Source organism: Myxocyprinus asiaticus, chromosome 49, assembly GCF_019703515.2.
Source record: "Myxocyprinus asiaticus isolate MX2 ecotype Aquarium Trade chromosome 49, UBuf_Myxa_2, whole genome shotgun sequence".
NCBI classification, from domain to species: Eukaryota; Metazoa; Chordata; class Actinopteri; order Cypriniformes; family Catostomidae; genus Myxocyprinus; species Myxocyprinus asiaticus.
The window spans coordinates 7,840,273-7,859,738 of record NC_059392.1 but is presented as its reverse complement, the minus strand read 5'-3'; the positions used below and the strand labels follow the sequence as shown (position 1 = coordinate 7,859,738).

At 41.2% G+C, this 19,466-nt stretch overlaps 1 protein-coding gene across 1 annotated transcript in view; it reads right to left on the bottom strand.

Annotated features, from left to right (window-relative positions):
* The window catches only part of LOC127437927 (glypican-5-like), a 64,554-nt gene that overhangs the window by 35,534 nt on the left and 9,554 nt on the right, over nucleotides 1–19,466 (bottom strand). Inside the window, exons 3-6 of the mRNA XM_051693095.1 lie at nucleotides 16,690–17,399; nucleotides 12,041–12,219; nucleotides 11,524–11,583; nucleotides 9,915–10,037 (exon numbers count right to left, since the gene is read on the bottom strand). Of these exons, the coding sequence (XP_051549055.1) occupies nucleotides 9,915–10,037; nucleotides 11,524–11,583; nucleotides 12,041–12,219; nucleotides 16,690–17,399 (1,072 nt within the window). The remainder of the gene's footprint in view (nucleotides 1–9,914; nucleotides 10,038–11,523; nucleotides 11,584–12,040; nucleotides 12,220–16,689; nucleotides 17,400–19,466) is intronic.

Here is a 19,466-nt window from a genome sequence, read left to right as displayed (position 1 = left end):
AAAAAAAAAACTAACGAACTAAGTAATGAGTGAAGTAACGAGCTAACTAATTAACCACAAACTAATTAATGAATAAACAAACATACTAACGAAGAAACAAACTAAGGACCTAGCTAAATAACTAACAAATGAACAAATGAATGTATGAACAAACTAACCAACGAACAAGCTAACTAACTAACGAAACAATTTACGAACTAATAAACTTATTAAGTTATTAGGAAACAAACAACCAAGCTGACTAACTAACTAACTAATGAATAAATTAACAAACTAACTAATGAATGAACAAACAAACTAACAAACCAACTTAATTACTAACCAACTTACTAACTTACTGAATAACTAAATAACTAACAAACTAACGAATGAATGAATGAATGAACAAACTTACGAACAAACAAACTAATAAACGACATACAAACTAACTACTGAATAAAGAAACAAACTAACTAACAAACAAACAAACTAAGGAACTAACTAAAACACTAACAAATTAACCAACTAACATACTAAATAACTAACAAACAAACTAACTATAGTAAATAACAAACTAACTAATGAATGAATTAACTAACTAACTAACTAACTATATAACTGCAAACAAATGAATGAATAAGCAAACATACTAACAAACAAACAAACAAACTAAGGAATTAGCTAAATAACTAACAAATGAACAAACTAAAAAACTAACAAACTAACTACTGAATGAATGAACGAACAATCTAACAAACCTACTAACTAACAAACGAACAACCTAACTAACTAACAAACTAAATAACTAACAAACTAATTCATGAATACATGAATAAACTAACAAACTAACTAATAAACTAACAAACTAATGAACCAACTTACGAAATAACAAAATTACTAACTAACTAACAAAGGAACAAGCTAACTAACAAACAAACTAAATAATGAATAAATGAACAAATTAACAAACTAACTAATGAACAAACAAACCAATTTATAGCTTAACTAACTAACAAACTAACTAACATTCTACACTGATCTGACTGTTCCAAAATTTTAGCTTTCATGGCTGTCAGCTGCAACAGAATAGGCTTACACATAAGTAAAGAAACACCACAACAAACAAGCCACCTTATAAAGTATTTTGATTAAGACATTGTCAAACTGTTTCAAATAAGCTACAAAGTATGTGTCAGGCTCTTTAAACGAATACACCAGAGAGAACAGGGGTCTTACAGTTCAGTGTGGTGGGCTTGTCACTGCTTTCACACACATTTCTCACAATAATTAATGGCCAAATAAATCCAAACCCGAGAAAAAAAAAAAAAAAGAAAAAAAATGTAGGAGAAAAATATTTACCCAGCTCAAGACCAAAGAGTTTAGAGTTCCCCTTTGACAAGACACTGCTGATTTTCCCATGGAAACCACACACACACACACACACACACACACTCTCACACACATCCCCTGGTAAGGAACAGAGCTCCAATTAAATTCATCTGCTATATTGGATAAGCTCATTCGTTTGCTGAGAAGGTTATGAAACTCTGCACCTAATGGGCAAGCAATATCCGTTCATGGGCAAAATTAGCAACACAAAAGATTATGGGCTCAATTCCCAGGGATAAATCATACTAATAAAATGCATAGCTTGAAAACACTAAGTTGCTTTAGTATCTGACAAATATTCTATTATACGGTTTTATATTATATGTTTTAAAATATATTTTAGACATATTTTGGAAAATTATTTAAATATATTTTGATTATAAAATACACAAAAAGGCCAAAAATATATATTTGAAGAAAAAGAAAAACGAAAATAAAAATGTGGTGATGGGGGCATGGCCGAGCGAAGTCTGTGGAGAGCAAGGTCACAAGAGGAAGAACGGTAAGGATTGACACCTGTGGGAAATTATCTCTAACTGCTGTTTGTGTTTGCAGTGAGAGCTGAGAGGGATATAAAAGAGCAGTCCAGTCCGCCGGAGGAGAGGGAGAGAGACCCACAAAGCTGTGTGTGTGCGTATGTTGTGCTGAAAAGCAAACAGTGATGAAAAGTATGTAGAACTAAAGACTCACGTGGATTGTTTATCCGGCTCCTGCTTCCTCCTTTACAAGAGAGCTAAGAACCTGTCACAGTGGTGCCGAAATACAGGATTAGGAGGAAGAAAATGCCGTCATGGAGTCCTCACCACTTGCCGAAGTATCCACCAGCATCCACCAAGCCCAACATCAGTCTCTGCTTGAGCTGCGTTTGGAACAGGAGCAGGATTCCAGGCGCTCTTTCAGGCTCAAGCGGAGGACCCATGAGGGGTCTTCAGCCATGACCCCAGAACCGCCTACGGTTGTACTGCATGTCACGCAGATGAAGATGTGACCTCAAGATGACCCGGAGGCATTCCTTGAGCTCTTCAAGCAGACGGCTGGAGCATGGAACTGGCCCAGCGCTTAGTGGGTGTTCCCCCTCGTGCTGCTGTTGTACGGGGAAGCCCAACTTGTGGCCAACCAACTACCTGCATCTAACCTCCTGGTGTACGAAGGTCTGAAGAAAGCCATCTTGCAAGGGGTCTGCCAAAGCCCAGAGAAACAACAGCAACACTTCTGCTCGCTGACGCTCGGCAAGTTCGGTCACCCGTTCGCATTCGCTCGACAGCTCCGTGACACTTGCCGAAGGTGGCTGCTGGCTGAAGTTCATGGCGCCGAGAAGGTACTCGATCTGGTGGTATTGGAACAGTTCATGGCTCGGTTACCGAAAGGGACAGCGGAATATGTCCAATGCCACTGACCGGCGTCACTGGATGGGGCGGTCCAGCTGGCTGAGGACCATATAGTGGCGTATTTGGGGTCCAGCGAGCCCCCTTCTTCTCTCTCTCTCTCTCTCCTTCTCTCTCTTCCCTCCCCCTCTCGCTCTCCCTCCCCTCATCCTGTTCCCCGGAAACAGGGCATTCCTAACTCAAAACCGGTTCCCTGGTCCTGTGGGCCATTCATCTCACCACTTTCCCCTAACCCTCTCTGCTCTCTCCCACAGACATTGAGACATTGGTCCGGGTACCCAATGCACCACAGGATCAAGCAGGATACCTGTGAGTATTAAGGGGGGTATATATCAAGCCTTGGTGGATTCAGGTTGTAATCAAACCTCCATTCACCAAAGTTTGGTTCAATCCGAGGCTTTGAATACAAGCCGGTGGGTGAAGGTAAGGTGTGTGCATGGGGATATCCAAAGTTACTCTGTAGTGACAGTAACTATTCAATTTTGGGGACAAAAACATAGTGTCAAGGCTGCGGTTAATTCCCGCCTCACCCATCCACTCATCTTGGGAACGAATTGGCTGGCATTTACTACCTTATTAAGAGGAATGTGTGTGGATGGGTCCTGTCTAATGGCCCATTCCTATTGGCCGGACATTCACAGGATGTTCGCAGGTGGTGTGCGGCATGCCGTGAATGTCAGCTGGTGAATCCACTGGCCCCTTCCATTGATCAAGATCCCCTTCAAAAGAATGGGAATGGACCTCATCAGGCCATTAGAGCAGACGGCACACGGGCATCGCTTTGTGTTGGTTCTTGTGGACTATGCAACACCATATCCGGAAGTAGTGCCTCTGCGCAACATCTCATCATGTAGTGTTGTGGAGGCACTCTTCAGAATAACCTCCCGAGTGGAGATTCCGAAATAAATCCTTACTGATCAGGGCATGATGTTTATGTCACGTACACTACATGAACTGTATGAATTATTGGGGATTAAATTGATTTGGACTAGCATTTACCACCCCCAAACGGACGGCTTGGTCAAACGATTTAATCAGACACTAAAGAATATGATTCGTAAGTTTGTGCACGAAGACGCTCGAAATTGTACAAGTGGCTCGAGCCCCTATTATTTGCAGTCTGAGAAGTTCCACAAGCCTCGACAGGGTTCTCCCCATCTGAATTATTGTACGGGCCTCGACCGTGCGGCTCGACTCGACCTTCAAACAGCAAAAACGAAATTCAATACGTTCTTGTCCTGAGAGCAAAACTCTACACATGGGGGCAATTAACACAGGAGAATTTGCTCCAGGCTCAAGGACGTCAAAGCCGGTTGCATAATAGGGGTACTCAGCTACGGGAATTTACATCGGGAGATAAAGTTCTTGTATTACTCCCCACATCGAGCTCTCAATTACTCACCAAGTGGCAAGGGCCCTTTGAGGTCACACAGCCAGTCAAATCGATTATGAGGTTAGACGAATGGATAGAGGCGGAGCACGTCAGATTTACCACCTCCATCTCCTAAAACCATGGAGATAGGTGGTCTCCGTGACTTTGGCGACAGTGGTTCCGGAAAGGGAGGAGCTCGGACCCGAGGTGAACTTAAAAGCCATCGATCGAGTCACTCCACTTGTGGAGACCACCTCTCAGCATCACAAGTCAGGTTGCATGGAGAATTCTCAGACATGTCCTCGCCTCTTTGTACGAATCTCATAGAGAACCATATTGAAATTTCTCCAGGGGTAGTGGTATGTAGTCATCCCTACCAATTACCAGAGCACAAAAAAGTAGTGGTTTGGGAAGAATTAAAGGCCATGCTAGATATGGGGGTAATAGAAGAATCCCACAGTGACTGGGCCAGAAGGGTGGTGCTGGTTCCAAAGAGTGATGGCTCGGTCCGGTTCTGTGTGGATTATAGAAAATTCAACGCAGTGTCTAAATTTGATGCATACCCAATGCCTCAGATTGATGAACTGCTTGATCGGTTAGGCATGGCTCGCTTTAATTTGGCACTTAACTCCCATGTCCCGTGAAAAGACGGTATTTTCCACACCATTCGGATTACACCAATTTATGATGCTTCCGTTCAGTTTGTTCGGGGCTCGGGCTACGTTTCAGTGGCTCATGGATCAAATCCTAAGACCACACGCTGCATACGCCTCTGCCTATCTGAATTATATAATTATTTACAGGAATGATTGGCAGTGGCACCAGCAGCATCTAAGGGCTGTCCTGAGTTCGTTGAGATGAGCGAGACTCATGGCAAACACAAAGAAGTGCACAATTGGGCGGGTGAATACGGTATATGGAATTCCATTTGGGTCATGGGCAGGTGTGGCCCCAAATTGATAAAACCACAGCGATTTTAGCCTGCCCAAGACCTAAGACCAAAAAGGAGGTGAGACAGTTCCTGGGGCTGGCTGGCTATTATCGTAGGTTTGTATCCCAGGTAGTGGAGGGGGAGGAGCATCCCATGCTGTACATTATTCGGAAGCTCTCGGTGTGAGAGACGAAGTACAGCATGATAGAGAATGAGTGCCTGGCCATCAAATGGACGTTCCTCACCCTCCGGTACTACCTGCTTGGGAGGGTCTTCGCCCTCTGTTCGGACCACGCCCCGCTCCAATGGCTCCATCACATGAAGGATGCCAATGCGCAGATCACCCATTGGTATCTGGCTCTCCAGCCTTTCAAGTTTGAGGTGGTCCACAGGCCGGGTGCGCAGATGGCTGTGGCGGATTTCTTCTCTAGAAATGGAGGTGGGGGGGGGGGGGTAAATCACAGACTGGATGGCTCCCCGGCCTGAGTCGGGCGATGGGGGTATGTGGTGATGTGGGCATGGCCGAGCGACGTCTGTGGAGAGCAAGGCCGGGAGAGGAAGAACGGTAAGGATTGACACCTGTGGTAAATTATCTCTAACAGCTATTCTGTGTTTCAGTGAGAGCTGGAGAGGGATAAAAAAGGTGTCCAGACTGCCGGAGGGGAGAGAGAGAGAGATGCACAATACTGACTACGTGTGATTCTGGGTGGGCTAAAAAGCCATTCATTTGTGTGTTACACTGAAAGAGTGCTGAAAATAAAAAGACTCACGTTGGATTGTTCACCCGGCTCCCGCTTCCTCCTTCAGAGGGTTAAAGAACCTTGTCACTATATTTAGTATACCACTATATTTGCCTTGAATATTTCTGGTAATTTTATTCTACAGAAATGTTTAAAATACACAAAAAAAAACAAATTAAAAAATGTGTTTCAGATTGCACTTTGATGCTATCCTATTTTACGTGAATTCAGATGTGTGCCTTCTCATGTGTGTAATAACCAGTTACAAGAGACTTTTTGGTTGCTAGTTTTCCATCCTATTTATTGTCTGTGGTCTATGATGTAGGGAAGGGCCCATGCTTATGTAGGACAGCTGTAATATATCTAGTCAGCTTTGAACTGCACAAAGCAGTCCCGATTTAAAGCAAATTAAAGCAGCTGTTTGGAATTACAGAGGACTTGAATAATAAGTTGTAATACAAGCACTGGATATCCTGTATTCAGTTACACTTTACCTTATCTGTTACAGCTTTTCAGGTCAAACAGACACTATAAATACTGCAAATATTCATGTATCATGTAGCATTTGTAGGCTGTGTTATAATCTAGTGAGCTGCCTACATAGCATTTTTAGCCCACCAATAAAGCCCAAAAATGCTGTGTAGCTAGGCAGCTCAATATGTTTTGAGCACCCAGCCACAGTGTCTTAGTATTAGCCTTATTACAGTGCATCCTCTACTTACAGTGAAGTTCAATTGAATATGCTACACAGAATTAGAATTTAATGTGCCCAGGTTCAAATTTAAATGATAAACAGATAAATAAACTATGTAATTTGTATCTCTGATTTGTCAAAGGTAGACTTTTTAGCCCTGAGCCAAGATGATGTTTTAGCTACACAAACCCTGTTGGGGAAAATAAATAGCTTAAACCAGTCTAAGTTGGTTTGCTGGTCTTAACTGGCCACTAAGCTGGTTTCCACTGGTCAGACTGGTCTAGTTAAATGGTTTTACAGGGGTTTTGTAAACTACAAACTAGCTTACCATGCTGTACAAAGCAAAAAACAAAGCAAAGAAAAAAAGAATAATAAAAAAATAAATAAAATAAAAATAAAACAAAGCAAGACAAAGCAAAGCAAAGTAAAGCAAAGTAAAACAAAACTTAATCCAACCTATGCTGGTTTGCTGGTCTTAGAATGTCTCCCAGCATGGAAAAAAAGAAGAAGAAAAAAGGAAGAAATGAAAATAGAACAAAGCAAAAACAGAACAAGGCAAAAAAAAAGCAAACAAATCAAACCAAACTAAAAAAAGAAAAAACAAATTAAATTTCTTTATTTGCAGATCTTAGCTGGTATAGCTCTAAAACCAACCAACAGACCAGCCTCACCAGGATGGGAGACCAGCTATGACCAGCAAACCACCTTAGGCTGTGTTTTTCTTTTTCATTTTCTTTTCTTCTTCTTCTTTTTTTTTTTTTTTTTAGCAGGGGAACCATCTTAAACCAGCTAAGACCAGGAAACACTTTAGGCTGGTTTAAGATCAGCAAGAAAATAGCATATTCAGTCTTAAGCTGCACTCTTAAAGACCTAAAAGAGTTTTATTGCGACTCTTTGAGCACAAGGGCGAGTCCTCATTGGAAACACATAATGTAATAGAACTGTAAAGGAGGGCAGGGTCAGCCCAAGACCGCAGAGGAAAAGAAAACACAAAAAACGCAGTGAGAGTTGAAGTATTGCTGGAGAGGGCAAATTAATCATGGACGCCACACTGAGAACGAGATTGTATCGGTTGATGATAGCTGACAGTGAGTCAGCAGTGGCCACACTTTTCCAATCCGTTTTCATTTGATGTTGATTAAAGTTTGGCATTACAGTCATTAAAGGACAAGAGGAGAGAGAAAAGGAGAAAGAAACTTCAAACAACCCAAGACCGTAACCGTGGATGGCACTCGCCTAAAATAATAATAAAAAATAAAAACACACACACACACACACTGTTTCCACAGTAACCTCACAGCGCACAGTGCGTTGCAGGTGTGGGTTTCCCGCCTCTGCGCACCCAGCCGCGACACACACACACCCACGCGCAGGCGGTTGCGGCAGGCTACGAGGATGCTCAGCCTCCTCCCCCATCGCTGACCAGTCCTACGTTAGGTACGCGGAGCAAGGTAAGTGCTTCAATGTCTCTCCCTGTACAGCAAGATCGGGACACGAGTCCCCCCGACGTAGCACTTCCCGCCCCGCCGCGCCCATTCCGCGGGTACATCAGCAGCAGTCGTCCCCTTGGTGCCCCTCGCCCGGAGTTTGGAGGCATGGTTAACGCTCTCCAAACTGTCGCGATGGCTGCTCAGGACGATCTGACTTGGCTACATGATTCAGTTCGCCAGGCACCCACCCAGGTTCAGCGGCGTCAGTTTCATCTCGGTAGGTGGCGAGGGCACCACTGCCCTACGTGCGGAAGTCACGGTCCTTCTGCAGAAGGATGCGATAGAGCCTGTCCCTCCAGCTGAGATGAAGAGTGGCTTCTACAGCCCCTACTTCATCGTGCCCAAGAAAGGCGGCGGGTTGTGACCGATCTTGGACCTGCGGGCACTGAATGCAGAAGCACATTCTATCGTGCGTCCGGCACTGAGATTGGTTCGCGGTGGTATACCTGAAAGATGCGTACTTTCATGTCTTGATCCTGCCTCATCACAGACCGTTCCTTCGGTTTGCCTTCGAGGGTCGGGCATACTGACACCCTTCAGGCGTGTGGTGAACTCAACAAAAAAGGGAACCAAGGATTCTCCCTCTGGCCTTCCACTGGGCGATGGAGTGGTCTGTCTACCACCTTCAAATGAGGTGCGAGTCTCCTCACATCAGAAAAAGGTGCCTTCCACAACTTCGTTAGCTCCTCGTGCACTTCCAGGAAGAAAGGAACCGGGGCGGGGTGCGGCCGTGAGTCGCGCTCCGAGCCCAGAAACCAATCATCCAGCCACGAACACTCAGGGTAGGGTGGAGGGTTCCACTTCAGCCCGATGTTTGCAGTCACCCGGGCAAGCACGGCTGCCATCCCAGTGTCCACCTCATCCTGTGCTCTACCCCCCATGGGCGGGAGCTCAGAAGATTCGTCCGCTTCCGATAGCTGAAGCCCACCCTCCGATGCTGCGACCGAAAGCTCAGCCTCATCGCGAGCCGCGAATGACACATTAAATCCGCCCTGAGGCGTTCCAGATAGAACGAGGGGGGTGGGAGGTCCACGGGGGTTGAGCCGGCGAAACACTCCCATATCCACATCCAGATCGCCTGCGGTGCTTGCCGACCCGGCCGGCTGAGCATCATCCCAGGACGGAGGGGGTTGGCTCCTTGCTTCATGAAGAAGGAAGTGAGCCACGACCGCAAAGTTCGTCCCTTCCACGAAAGCTGCCTCAGCGTGCTGGCACCCCAAGCACTCGAGACAGATTTCATGGCTGTCCGGAGGGGAGAGATAACGGCCAAATCCAGTAGTGCAAGCGTTTGCGCGGGCTCTTTTAGAAGGAAATATACTCTTTTGAATATACTCTTTTAGCACCCGCGGACTCAGCCGCCGAAGCGCCCAGGGGAAGCACAACACTTGACCAAACGAGGGTGACCGCTGATATGCGCTGTAAAATCCAGACAACGTAAGCGAAAGGTGAGAGGACGGACACAAGCATGCATTCAACTCCAAAGAAAAAATCTGAATGAGTGGTGCACGCCATCTCCTTTTATACCCGTATGTCCGGGGGCGGAGTGTGGCATTCAAATTCCACTCGCCAATTCTCATTGGCCTTTTCTATTTTAAGGAAAGGTGATTAGGGCTCTCAAGATCAAACTCCTAGTGTCACTACATCGACACAAGGTCGAGTGAGTGACAGACAGGGAAATCTTGTTATTAAGAGAAAAGATGTTGTTTTATGACACAACTGACTTGTTATTATGAGAAAAGATGTTGTTTTATGACACAACTATCTTGTTATTATGAGAAAAGATGTTGTTTTATGACATAACTATCTCGTTATTACGAGAAAAGATGTTGTTTTCACAACATAACTGAGAGAAAAAATAATAAGTACGTGGCAGCATTGCACCACCATAGAATTTAACCAATGATCCATGAGATAACATGAGTTGAGACACCAACCTCTCAACCACGTCTTCTCCGCTCCAGCAGGTGTTTTCATCCATCACCACTTCTCCATCGCACAGCATCTCTGGCAGGTTGGAGAAGAATGTTTTGTACCGCTGGATGTAGCCCATAAACTCCCTGTAGGAAGCACAGGCTATTCAGGAAGTCATCAAAAGACATCAAACCAGGCTTAATTATACAGTACAACCTGTTCAGACATCCGTGAATAAAAGTTCACAGTATTTTAAACAAACATGCCCAAACACTGATAGATGCAAAAGCTGGATTGATCTCCCATACTTGTTTGTGACAGTTATTAATGCCGACAGTGTTTGTTCTTGTTCATTTGGCATGTGATTTAATTGCTGGAACATTCTCAGGCTGACAGTCAATGTTATTATGGCAAAATAATTAGAGATCATAAAAAAAAAAATAAAAAAAAATAAAAAAAACTTACAGGTACAGTTTGGAAATTGCTGAAACAGCATAACCTGGTAGCATCATTAAAGGTTCAATACAGGGTAAGCTCAGTCGACAGCATTTGTGTCATAATGTTATTTACCACAAAACAAAATTTTCCTCCTTTTCTTAAAAAATTAAATCAATAATAATAATAATAATCTGGGTTCCACTGAGGCACTTACAATGGAAGTGAATGGGGCTAATCGGTAAACGTTAAAATACTCACTGTTTCAGAAGTATAGCCACAAGACATAAATAATATGCATGTTAACATGATTTTAGTGTGATAAAATTGCTTACTAACTTTTTCTGTGTAAAGTTTTAGACAATTTTACAACTTCATTGCCATGACTATGTAATGTCAACAAACCCTAAAATGCCTGCAAAAAAAGACAATTTAAACAACTTAATAGCTCAAATAATACATGAGTTTTAACACAAGAATTAATATAAGTGCTTTTTAAAAAATATAAGCTTCACATTTCTGTCATAAAACCCTCCAAAAATTGGCCCCATTCACTTTCATTGTACATGCTTCACTGTAACCTAGATTTTTGCTTTTTTTTTTAAGGAGGAACAAGTCAAAATGATCTTTTGTGGTAATCAACATTATGCCACAAATGGTGTTTGATTGAGCTTAACTTTTATGAACCCGGAATATTCCTTTAATTTAACACTTATATGGACTTTTTTGTAAAAGTTAACAATATTTATTGTTCTTATTCAAATATGTTGATGTACTGACTAAAGAAGCCTATTAGTTGCAATTAATTGATTAATAGTAAATAAAATTAATTAAAAACTCTACTAAAACTGGATTTCACCATTAAAAGTATAGTTCGAAAATTCTGTCATCATTTACTTACGTTGTTCCAATGTTGTTCCAAATGTTATGGACATGTTGTTCCAAACTCGTATGACTTTCTTTCTTCTGTGTAAAACAAAAGGCAGAATGTTAAGGAACGGCAGCCTCAGTCGCCATCCACTTTCATTGCTATTTTTCCCATATACTGAAAGGGAATGGTGACTGAGACTGTTGTTCTGCCTTACACCTCTTTTTGTGTTCCATTGAAGACAGAAAGTCATACGGTGAGTAAATTATGACAGAATTTTTGGGTGAACTATGCCTTTCAATTTTAGGTATCCACCAATAAACACTTACTTTGAAATATTTTTCAGGCTTCTATGTTTGCCATTTTTGGATGGCTTCAGAGGCAAAGACCTGGGGTTGTCAAACAGATGCAGAGAAGAGAGAAAAAGACAAATGATGAAAGAAAGACAACAGGGAGGTTATTATGTGAAACATGACACTTTTTTAGTACATAATACTGTATATAATCTGAAGCAATGTTTACATCTGAAACAATCAAGCCAACTTTTTGTAGATACATTTCAGATTTCGGGCTCATGGCTAAGAACTTTCATTCTTAAAGGCTCAAATAAAGGGATAATTCACCCCAAAATAAACCTAATACATTCCATACAATGAAAGTGAATGGTGACTACGGCTGTAACATTCCGCCTAATGTCTCCTTTTGTGTTCCAAAGAAGAAAGTGATACAGGTTTGGAACAACATCTGGGTAAATAAATTACCCTCATGTTGAATTTACAGACAGAATTTTCATTTTTGGGTGAACTACCTCTTTAAATATGCGGTGGATACATGTAATTTTCTAACCTTCTTTTGAGTGTAATGTGCTCACGTAGGTTGCCTGTATCAAGTGTTGTAGGACTGGATGACGTGACTGAGGTTTGGAGTTCTACAGTTTGGTTCACTAAATGACCCGGACTCCTTAAGGTGGAAATGATTGGAGTGGAGGAAACCGACTCAGTCAAAGAACCACAAACTTTACCCACCTGAAAGAAAGAGAAAGAGAAGGCATATAGATCCTTATTTGTGGTTTGCACTGAAAAGGAAGTCCACAGAAGGGAACTAATAGTACACAGCAATATTATTGCTCCATCTGGTGGCCACTGCTAAACAGTACAATAACCTCAAGTAATATTTACAATTTTATTTTTAAAGCTGAAGTGTGTAATTTCCATGTCAGTCAAACAGATAGTCCCACCCCAAACTCAAGCCACTTGTTGAGTCAATGTAGCTGTGTCGGGCTGGACGGGCCTCTCAAACAGAACAATGTTTTGATAACACCACAGAGCCAAAAGTTTACACTTTTTGGGAATACCCACCTGCATATGGTTTACTTACAGTTGTCTCTGCATATTAAGTTGAGATTCCAATTACGGGTTTTGGCTAAAGTCAAGGCTTTTCTCTCTTTCAAGGATTTTGAAAGGGTGATTCATGGCTTTATTTAGTCTAGACTCTTGTAATTCAGTACACAATTTCAAATCTTTTCTCTAGCTTATAATCAACCTTATTTATATTATGATGTTTAATGCATTTTGTTTTAAATAGCTATTTTTATATTATGTACTTTATATTTTTTAATCAGCACACTGGTCAACTGTCCTTGATTTTAATTGTGCTTTAAAGGGATAATTCACCCCAAAATGTAAATTCTCTCATCATTTACTCACCCTCATGCCATCCCAGATGTGTATGATTTTCTTTCTTCTGCTGAACACAAACAAAGATTTTTAGAAGAATATTTCCGCTCTGTAGGTCCATACAATGCAAGTGAATGTTGGCCAGAACTTTTAATGTAAAAAATGTGGGTGAGAAACAGATCAATATTTAAGTCCTTTTTTACTAAAAATCTCTACATTCACTTTGACATTCTTCTTCTTTTGCTTTTGGCGATTCACATTCTTTGTGAATATCACCACCTACTGGGCAGGGAGGAGAATTATTATTAAACAATTACTTAAATATTGATCTGTTTCTTACCCACACCTATCATATCACTTCTGAAGATATAGATTGAACCACTGGAGTCTTATGGATTACTTTTATGCCGCCTTTATGTGCATTTTGGAGCTTCAAAATTTTGGTACCAATTCACTTGCATTGTATGGTCCTACAGAGCTGAAATATTCTTCTAAAAATCTTCATTTGTGTTCAGCAGAAGAAAGAAAGTCATACACATCTGGGCTTGAGGGTGAACTATTCCTTTAATAGGAATACAAATTTTTACTATTAGTTAATACAATATGAACTAACATGAACAAACAATGAACAGTTGTATTTTGATAAATTAATATTAACCCAGATTAATAAATTCTCTCTCTCTCTCTCTCTCTATATATATAAAAAAAAATCATTGTTCATTGTTAGTTCATGAATCTTGAATCATATAGTTTTACCAAAAAACAAAAAAAAAAAATCACATTTTCCACTATTTTGCGCAAATTATAATACCGAATAAGGATTAAATGAGCTGAGAGAGCTGTCTATGTGAGAGTGTGTAAACGTGTTTGTATTTGTATTTATCTTCTACAGAGCCTTGTTTATCTAAGAATTAGTAGAACTTTCTCATTCCCCTGCTCTGGCCCCTCGTTAGCTGCATTGCATATAGGGAAGGGGCTGTCCGGTTCACGGGAGCCGTCTTTGTCCAGAGGTGAATTTGCATGCAGGACATCAGGCTGATTGGGTCCAGACAACACCCAAACAACTCAAGAAGCACCAAGATAGTGTCAGACCAGATGCAGCATGAGGCCCCATAGTCCCCCATGTCCATGCCAATGTTGGGTGCCACAAATAGACATCTTATAAACAATGAATAAGATGTCATGAGATATTCTGCACTGTCTAATCCAAGAATAGCATTACAATTAGCATTAAAATGACAGTGATTCGGTTCCCGTTTATAGTGCATCAACCAATAAAGCGTATGTCTAAGACCTGAAACATACTCTACGCAAATATGTGAACGCAAAGCTTAGCTACACAATCTCAAAAAAAAAAAAATGTTTTTTTTTTTTTTTGCATTCTGAAATGTGTTTGAATGGAATTCATAACCCAACGCAAGGACACGTTGCTTTCTCAGTGTTGCCATAAGGGCCGCTATAGCAACATCAAGGTAAACTGTCATCATAAGCGTTGTCATAAAGGACACTATAGTCTTCTGAAATTTAATTATATATTCTGCACTGTTTATTCGAAGTATGGCAGTACAACTAGCACGTACGATAAACAATCTGATTCCCTTTTGTAGCTAATCAACTAATAAAGCATACATCTAAAGCCCCAAAATTTTTCTACGCAAATATGTGAACGCAAAGATTAACTACACAAGCTCAACTTCAAATGTTTTTTTTTGCGGCTCTGAAATGTGTCTGAACACAATTCAAAACAAATGACGCAAATGCTCATTACATTCTCAGTGTCGCCACAAGTGGCGCTATAGCAGACATTAAGGTAAACTGTCTTCTTCTACAGTCAGTTTTTTATTGTCAGGTCAACAACTGTACTGACAAAGCAACAGTTTGAAGAGAATCTTGCTGAGTAAGTTAGTTTATTATTAGTTTATTTTCTATTATCAGCAAGTACATAATAGTGAATTGGTTCCCATTTGTAGTGCATTAACCAATAATGCATGCGTCTTAAGCCCGAAACATATTTCTACACAAATACGTGAATGCAAAACTTAGCTAAACAAGATGTACTTGAATGTACTGAAATGTGTCTGAAAGTAATAAATAACACAACGTAATTGTGCGTTACATTCTCAGTGTTGCCACAATGGCCACTATAGCTGGTATTAGCGTATGCGGTCTTCTGAAAATAACATGAAATATTCTGCTCTGTCTATTACAGTTAGCAAGTATGTTAAACAAACTGATTTCCTTTAGTAGCCAATCAACCAATAAAGCGTACACCTAAAGCCCAAAGCATGTTCTACGCAAATACATAAACGCAAAGCTTAGCTACACAAGCTCAACTTCATGTTTTTTGCATTCTGAAATGAATGTAATTCATAGCACAACCCATGTACGTGTTACATTCACTGTGTTGCCACAAAGGGCACTATTACGAGCATTAGTGTAAGCTGTCCTCTTTTATGGTCAGTTTTCTTTTTCAGGTCTACTACTGTCTTGTCAAAGCAACAGTTTCAAGAGAATTTTGCAGAGCAAGTTAGTTGAAGTCAAAATGTTTATAGCTAGCACAGACATTGGAAGGAAACTCTGTTGCCCCCTTTAGTACTGAGGTTTGTTACCACCAGAATTTACACCTTCACGAGGGTGAGTAAATTACAGAAATTTCATTTTATAGGTATTTTATTCCTTTAAGTAATATCTCCCATTATGGATGGCAAGTTTACACTCTTTCAGACAGGTTTGTGGGAATGCCTCTTAAACTTGACCTAACTGTCAGCACCATGTCTTGATGGGTGGAAAGCCATGCTGACATGAAAGCCCTGACCTGTGTGGATCTTACAGCCACATTTCCAGTGAAACATTTGAGTGATAGAGACTGGCAGACAGCCGTCCTGAGGCATGCACACAGACTCTGGCGTTGATGGTATGAATAGCCACAGGGTGGATGGTTTGGTATTCATTTACAGACAGCCATAGTCATGCTGTCATTACTGACAGATTTTTCACACTACTTGTCATATTACCACATAATCACGCTTCTAATCACTGTGCTAATAATAAAACCTCTGCAGATGTAATAATTGCAGGGTTTCATAATGGCATTGAGAGCAGGTCGATCTTTTAAAGGATAAGAGCTTTACTATAAAAATTATAATTACCCAAAAATTCTGTCATAATTTACTCACTCATGTTTCGAACCTGTATGACAAAAGATGTGACACCATTCACTTACATTGTACAGAAAAAGATGCAATGAAAATGAATGGTGACTGAGACTAACATTCTAAAAAATATATTTTGTGATCCATGGAAGAAAGTCATGCGGGTTTGGAACAACATATATTTGGGTGATTTTAAGATTTAAGGACATACCATAAAATGACTGTTGTGTATACCATAAATAACTGTTGTATAACTCCAAATCGATAAAGCAATTTCCTTTTTTCATACTTTTAATCAGAACATAAAAAAATAAAAAAATAAAAATAAAAATAAAAATAAATAATGAAAGGAGACTGTATTTGGAGTCCCACAGAAACCCTACACCTACCCCTAACCCCAACCCTAACCCTATGCCTAACCCTTATTCTAGCCTTAGTAAAAGCAAATGTGACTCTCATAAGACTTTCCCAGCTTGATGTTTCCCTTCTAGACACGACTGAAACAATGCCACACCTTTGCAACTGCATAGCCTTTGATTGGCCATGAAAAATGCACCAGTCACTAGGCAAGTTGCTGCAATTGCATGCATGCCAGCCCAGCACGTTACACCTCCTATAGCCTATAAAAATAAATTTGTTCTATGAATCAGAGCGTAGCATGACTCACCACAGCACTGAGATGTGGCCCCTGTAGTTGTGCTGTAATGATGGCATCATTTATCCTCTCCCGGATGTGTAGAAGCGCCAGCTCTAGCTCGTAACCTCCTGCTTGCGTCCTGCTAAGCCCCTCCAGAAATGCTACATAGCGTTGCCAAGGTCCATCTAACTCAGCAAGACCTGCTAGGCAACCCCGCATTACGTTGAGACACAGTCCTCTACATGGTCGGATCAGCGTCAACCCACGGCAATGTGGGCAAAAATGCATCCGCACCAGTGCACGTCCACATTGGTGCGCCAACACCATCATCTCGGTGGTGTTGAGCACCTCCCCGCCCACCACCAGTGCCCAACTGAGGGCACGGCCTGTAGATAGTGCCCTAGACAGCTCCTGGAAAAGGGCTTGTGGATGAGAGCCGAAGGGGTTGATGTCGTGCCGAGTAGCACGCAAGCACTCGCTTCCTTCGGCAGACCAGATAGATACAGGGGAACCCAAGCCAGGATTGACCAGGTTTTGATAGACCAACGGGAAGAGTTTGTCAAAGAAAATATCGACAGAGCGTTCCACAGAGATGTTGGCGTCGCCACGGAGGTAGAAGCCAAGCTCAGAGAATAGGGTAGACACTATAGGTCTCGCATCCTGGGAGATTGGCTGGTAGGTGCTGTCGAAGAGGGAATATGTCTGATTTAAAGTAAAGGAGAGTAGGGACTGGAAGGTATCTGTGGGAAGAGGAATACAAATATAAATGCAAGACTGAACAACAACTAAAAAAATTCAATTGGGCTTTTCACTTGAAATTGTTAAACCAGGGTAATTCTTAACCCTGGAAGAACATAAACCTTTTTTATCTTGTTACATGTTTCACACTCAGTACATTTACATGCACTTTAAAAGTTTGATTTCAGTCAGACTAGAACAATATTTTTTTTAATTAAATGTCATTTAAACACATTTAGTCAGAATGAAAACGAATCAGTCAGATCTTTGCAAAGTTGTGAAGACAGAACATGTTCTTTACAAATGGACCAGAACGCAGATGTCTCAAGATGCATTTTAAAAGGTTCTAAATGATGCATTTTTTTAACTTCACATGCTGTATTAAAAAATGCGATGCTCACGTGAAAGACGCTGAAATAATAGCGAGACGTGGAGCAACGTTTATAAACATCTCTAGCACCTTTACATAGAATACTATTGAAAAACTGCACAGACGGAACGCAACAATGTGTTCGTTGTGAGCAGCCCCTAACATGTCCATCTCTGAAAATGTCGGCATATACAGTAAGTCTGCTTTTGTTGTTTTAAGACACCTGAAATGTACAAAAGCAAAAACAAATAAAACAGTGTCTTCTTCACTCCAGTTAATGCATTTGCAGACTTAATAATTTTTTCTTTTAGACGTTGAAACTAAACACAGTAACTGAAAGTTTCTGCAACTGTACAAACTTTACCCACAGAATGAATGGCCCTAAACGCAAGCTAGTGGGGTCCATAAAAAGATACCATGTGCTTGCATCCATGAGCAGCCATTTTGTTTATACATACGTATAAACATTTGTAACATGAGAGGAGCAACAATTGTGGTAATTTTGTTTGACATTTACGGAAGGGTCAAACATACCAGCCAGTCTCTGTATACCTCGGCCTGGTTTCACATTGCTTACGACTCTTTCGTACACATCTAATCTCTTTTTCCAATGGGCTAATGGGAGCTGACAACGTTTAATCCATGGATTTTCTGGGCTGGCGCTGTTGGGTTGAAGGTTAGTTTGGAGAGACGTGACACATGCGACTATCTTATAACCTATGCTTTGGTGTTGCAAATGGAAGTTGAGAATAGTACCATACACATTATTAACAATGGCATATTAACTTTTGTGTGACATGACAGACAGTATTTAGGTAGTCAGCAGGTAAAACCCTTCTAAGTGCAGTTTGTTTTAGTGTCATCTTATTCATAACAACCAAAGCTCTGTCTTGTTTCTGAATGAATGATTAGCATGCTAAGAAGCCAAACATGATTGCTCTTTACTGATGGAAGGACAAAAGAACACCTGTTTGTTTGCTGGTCTTGGCTAGTTTATTTTGGTCTTAGCTGATTTAAGCTGGTCTCCCAGCTTAGTCAAGCTGGACCTGAGTCTGGTTCTAGCTGGTTTAAGATGGTCTTTGCTGGTTTAAGATGGTTTCCTCAGATGGTTTTAGCTGGCATAAACTGGTTTTAGATCATTTAACATGGTCTCCCATCTTAGCCAACCTCAGCTGGTTTTAGCTAGCTTAATATGGTTATAGCTGGTTTAAGCTGGTCTCCCAACTTAGTCTGGTCCTAAGATGGTTCTAACTTGTTTGATATGGTCTTTGCTGGTTCAAGCGGGTCTCCTAGCTTAACCAAGCCAAACTTCAGCTGGTTTTAGCTTCTTTAAGATGGATTTAGCTGGTTTCAGCTGGTTTCCCATTTTAGCCAAGATTGTCAAAGATGGTTTAAGCTGGTCTCCTAGCTTAGCCAACCCTGTCCTCAGCTGGTTTTAACTGTTTTGATATGGTCTTTGCTGGTTCATGCTGGTTTCCCATCTCAGCCAAGCCAATCCTCAGCTGGTTTTAGCTTCTTTAAGATGGTCTTTGCTGTTTTCAGCTGGATTCCCATCTTAGCCAAGATTGCAATAGATGGTTTAAGCTGGTCTCCTAGCTTAGCCAACCCGGTTCTCAGTTGGTTTCAACTGGTTTGATATGGTCTTTGCTGGTTCAAGTTGGTCTTCTAGCTTAGACAAGCCAATCCTCAGCTGGTTTTA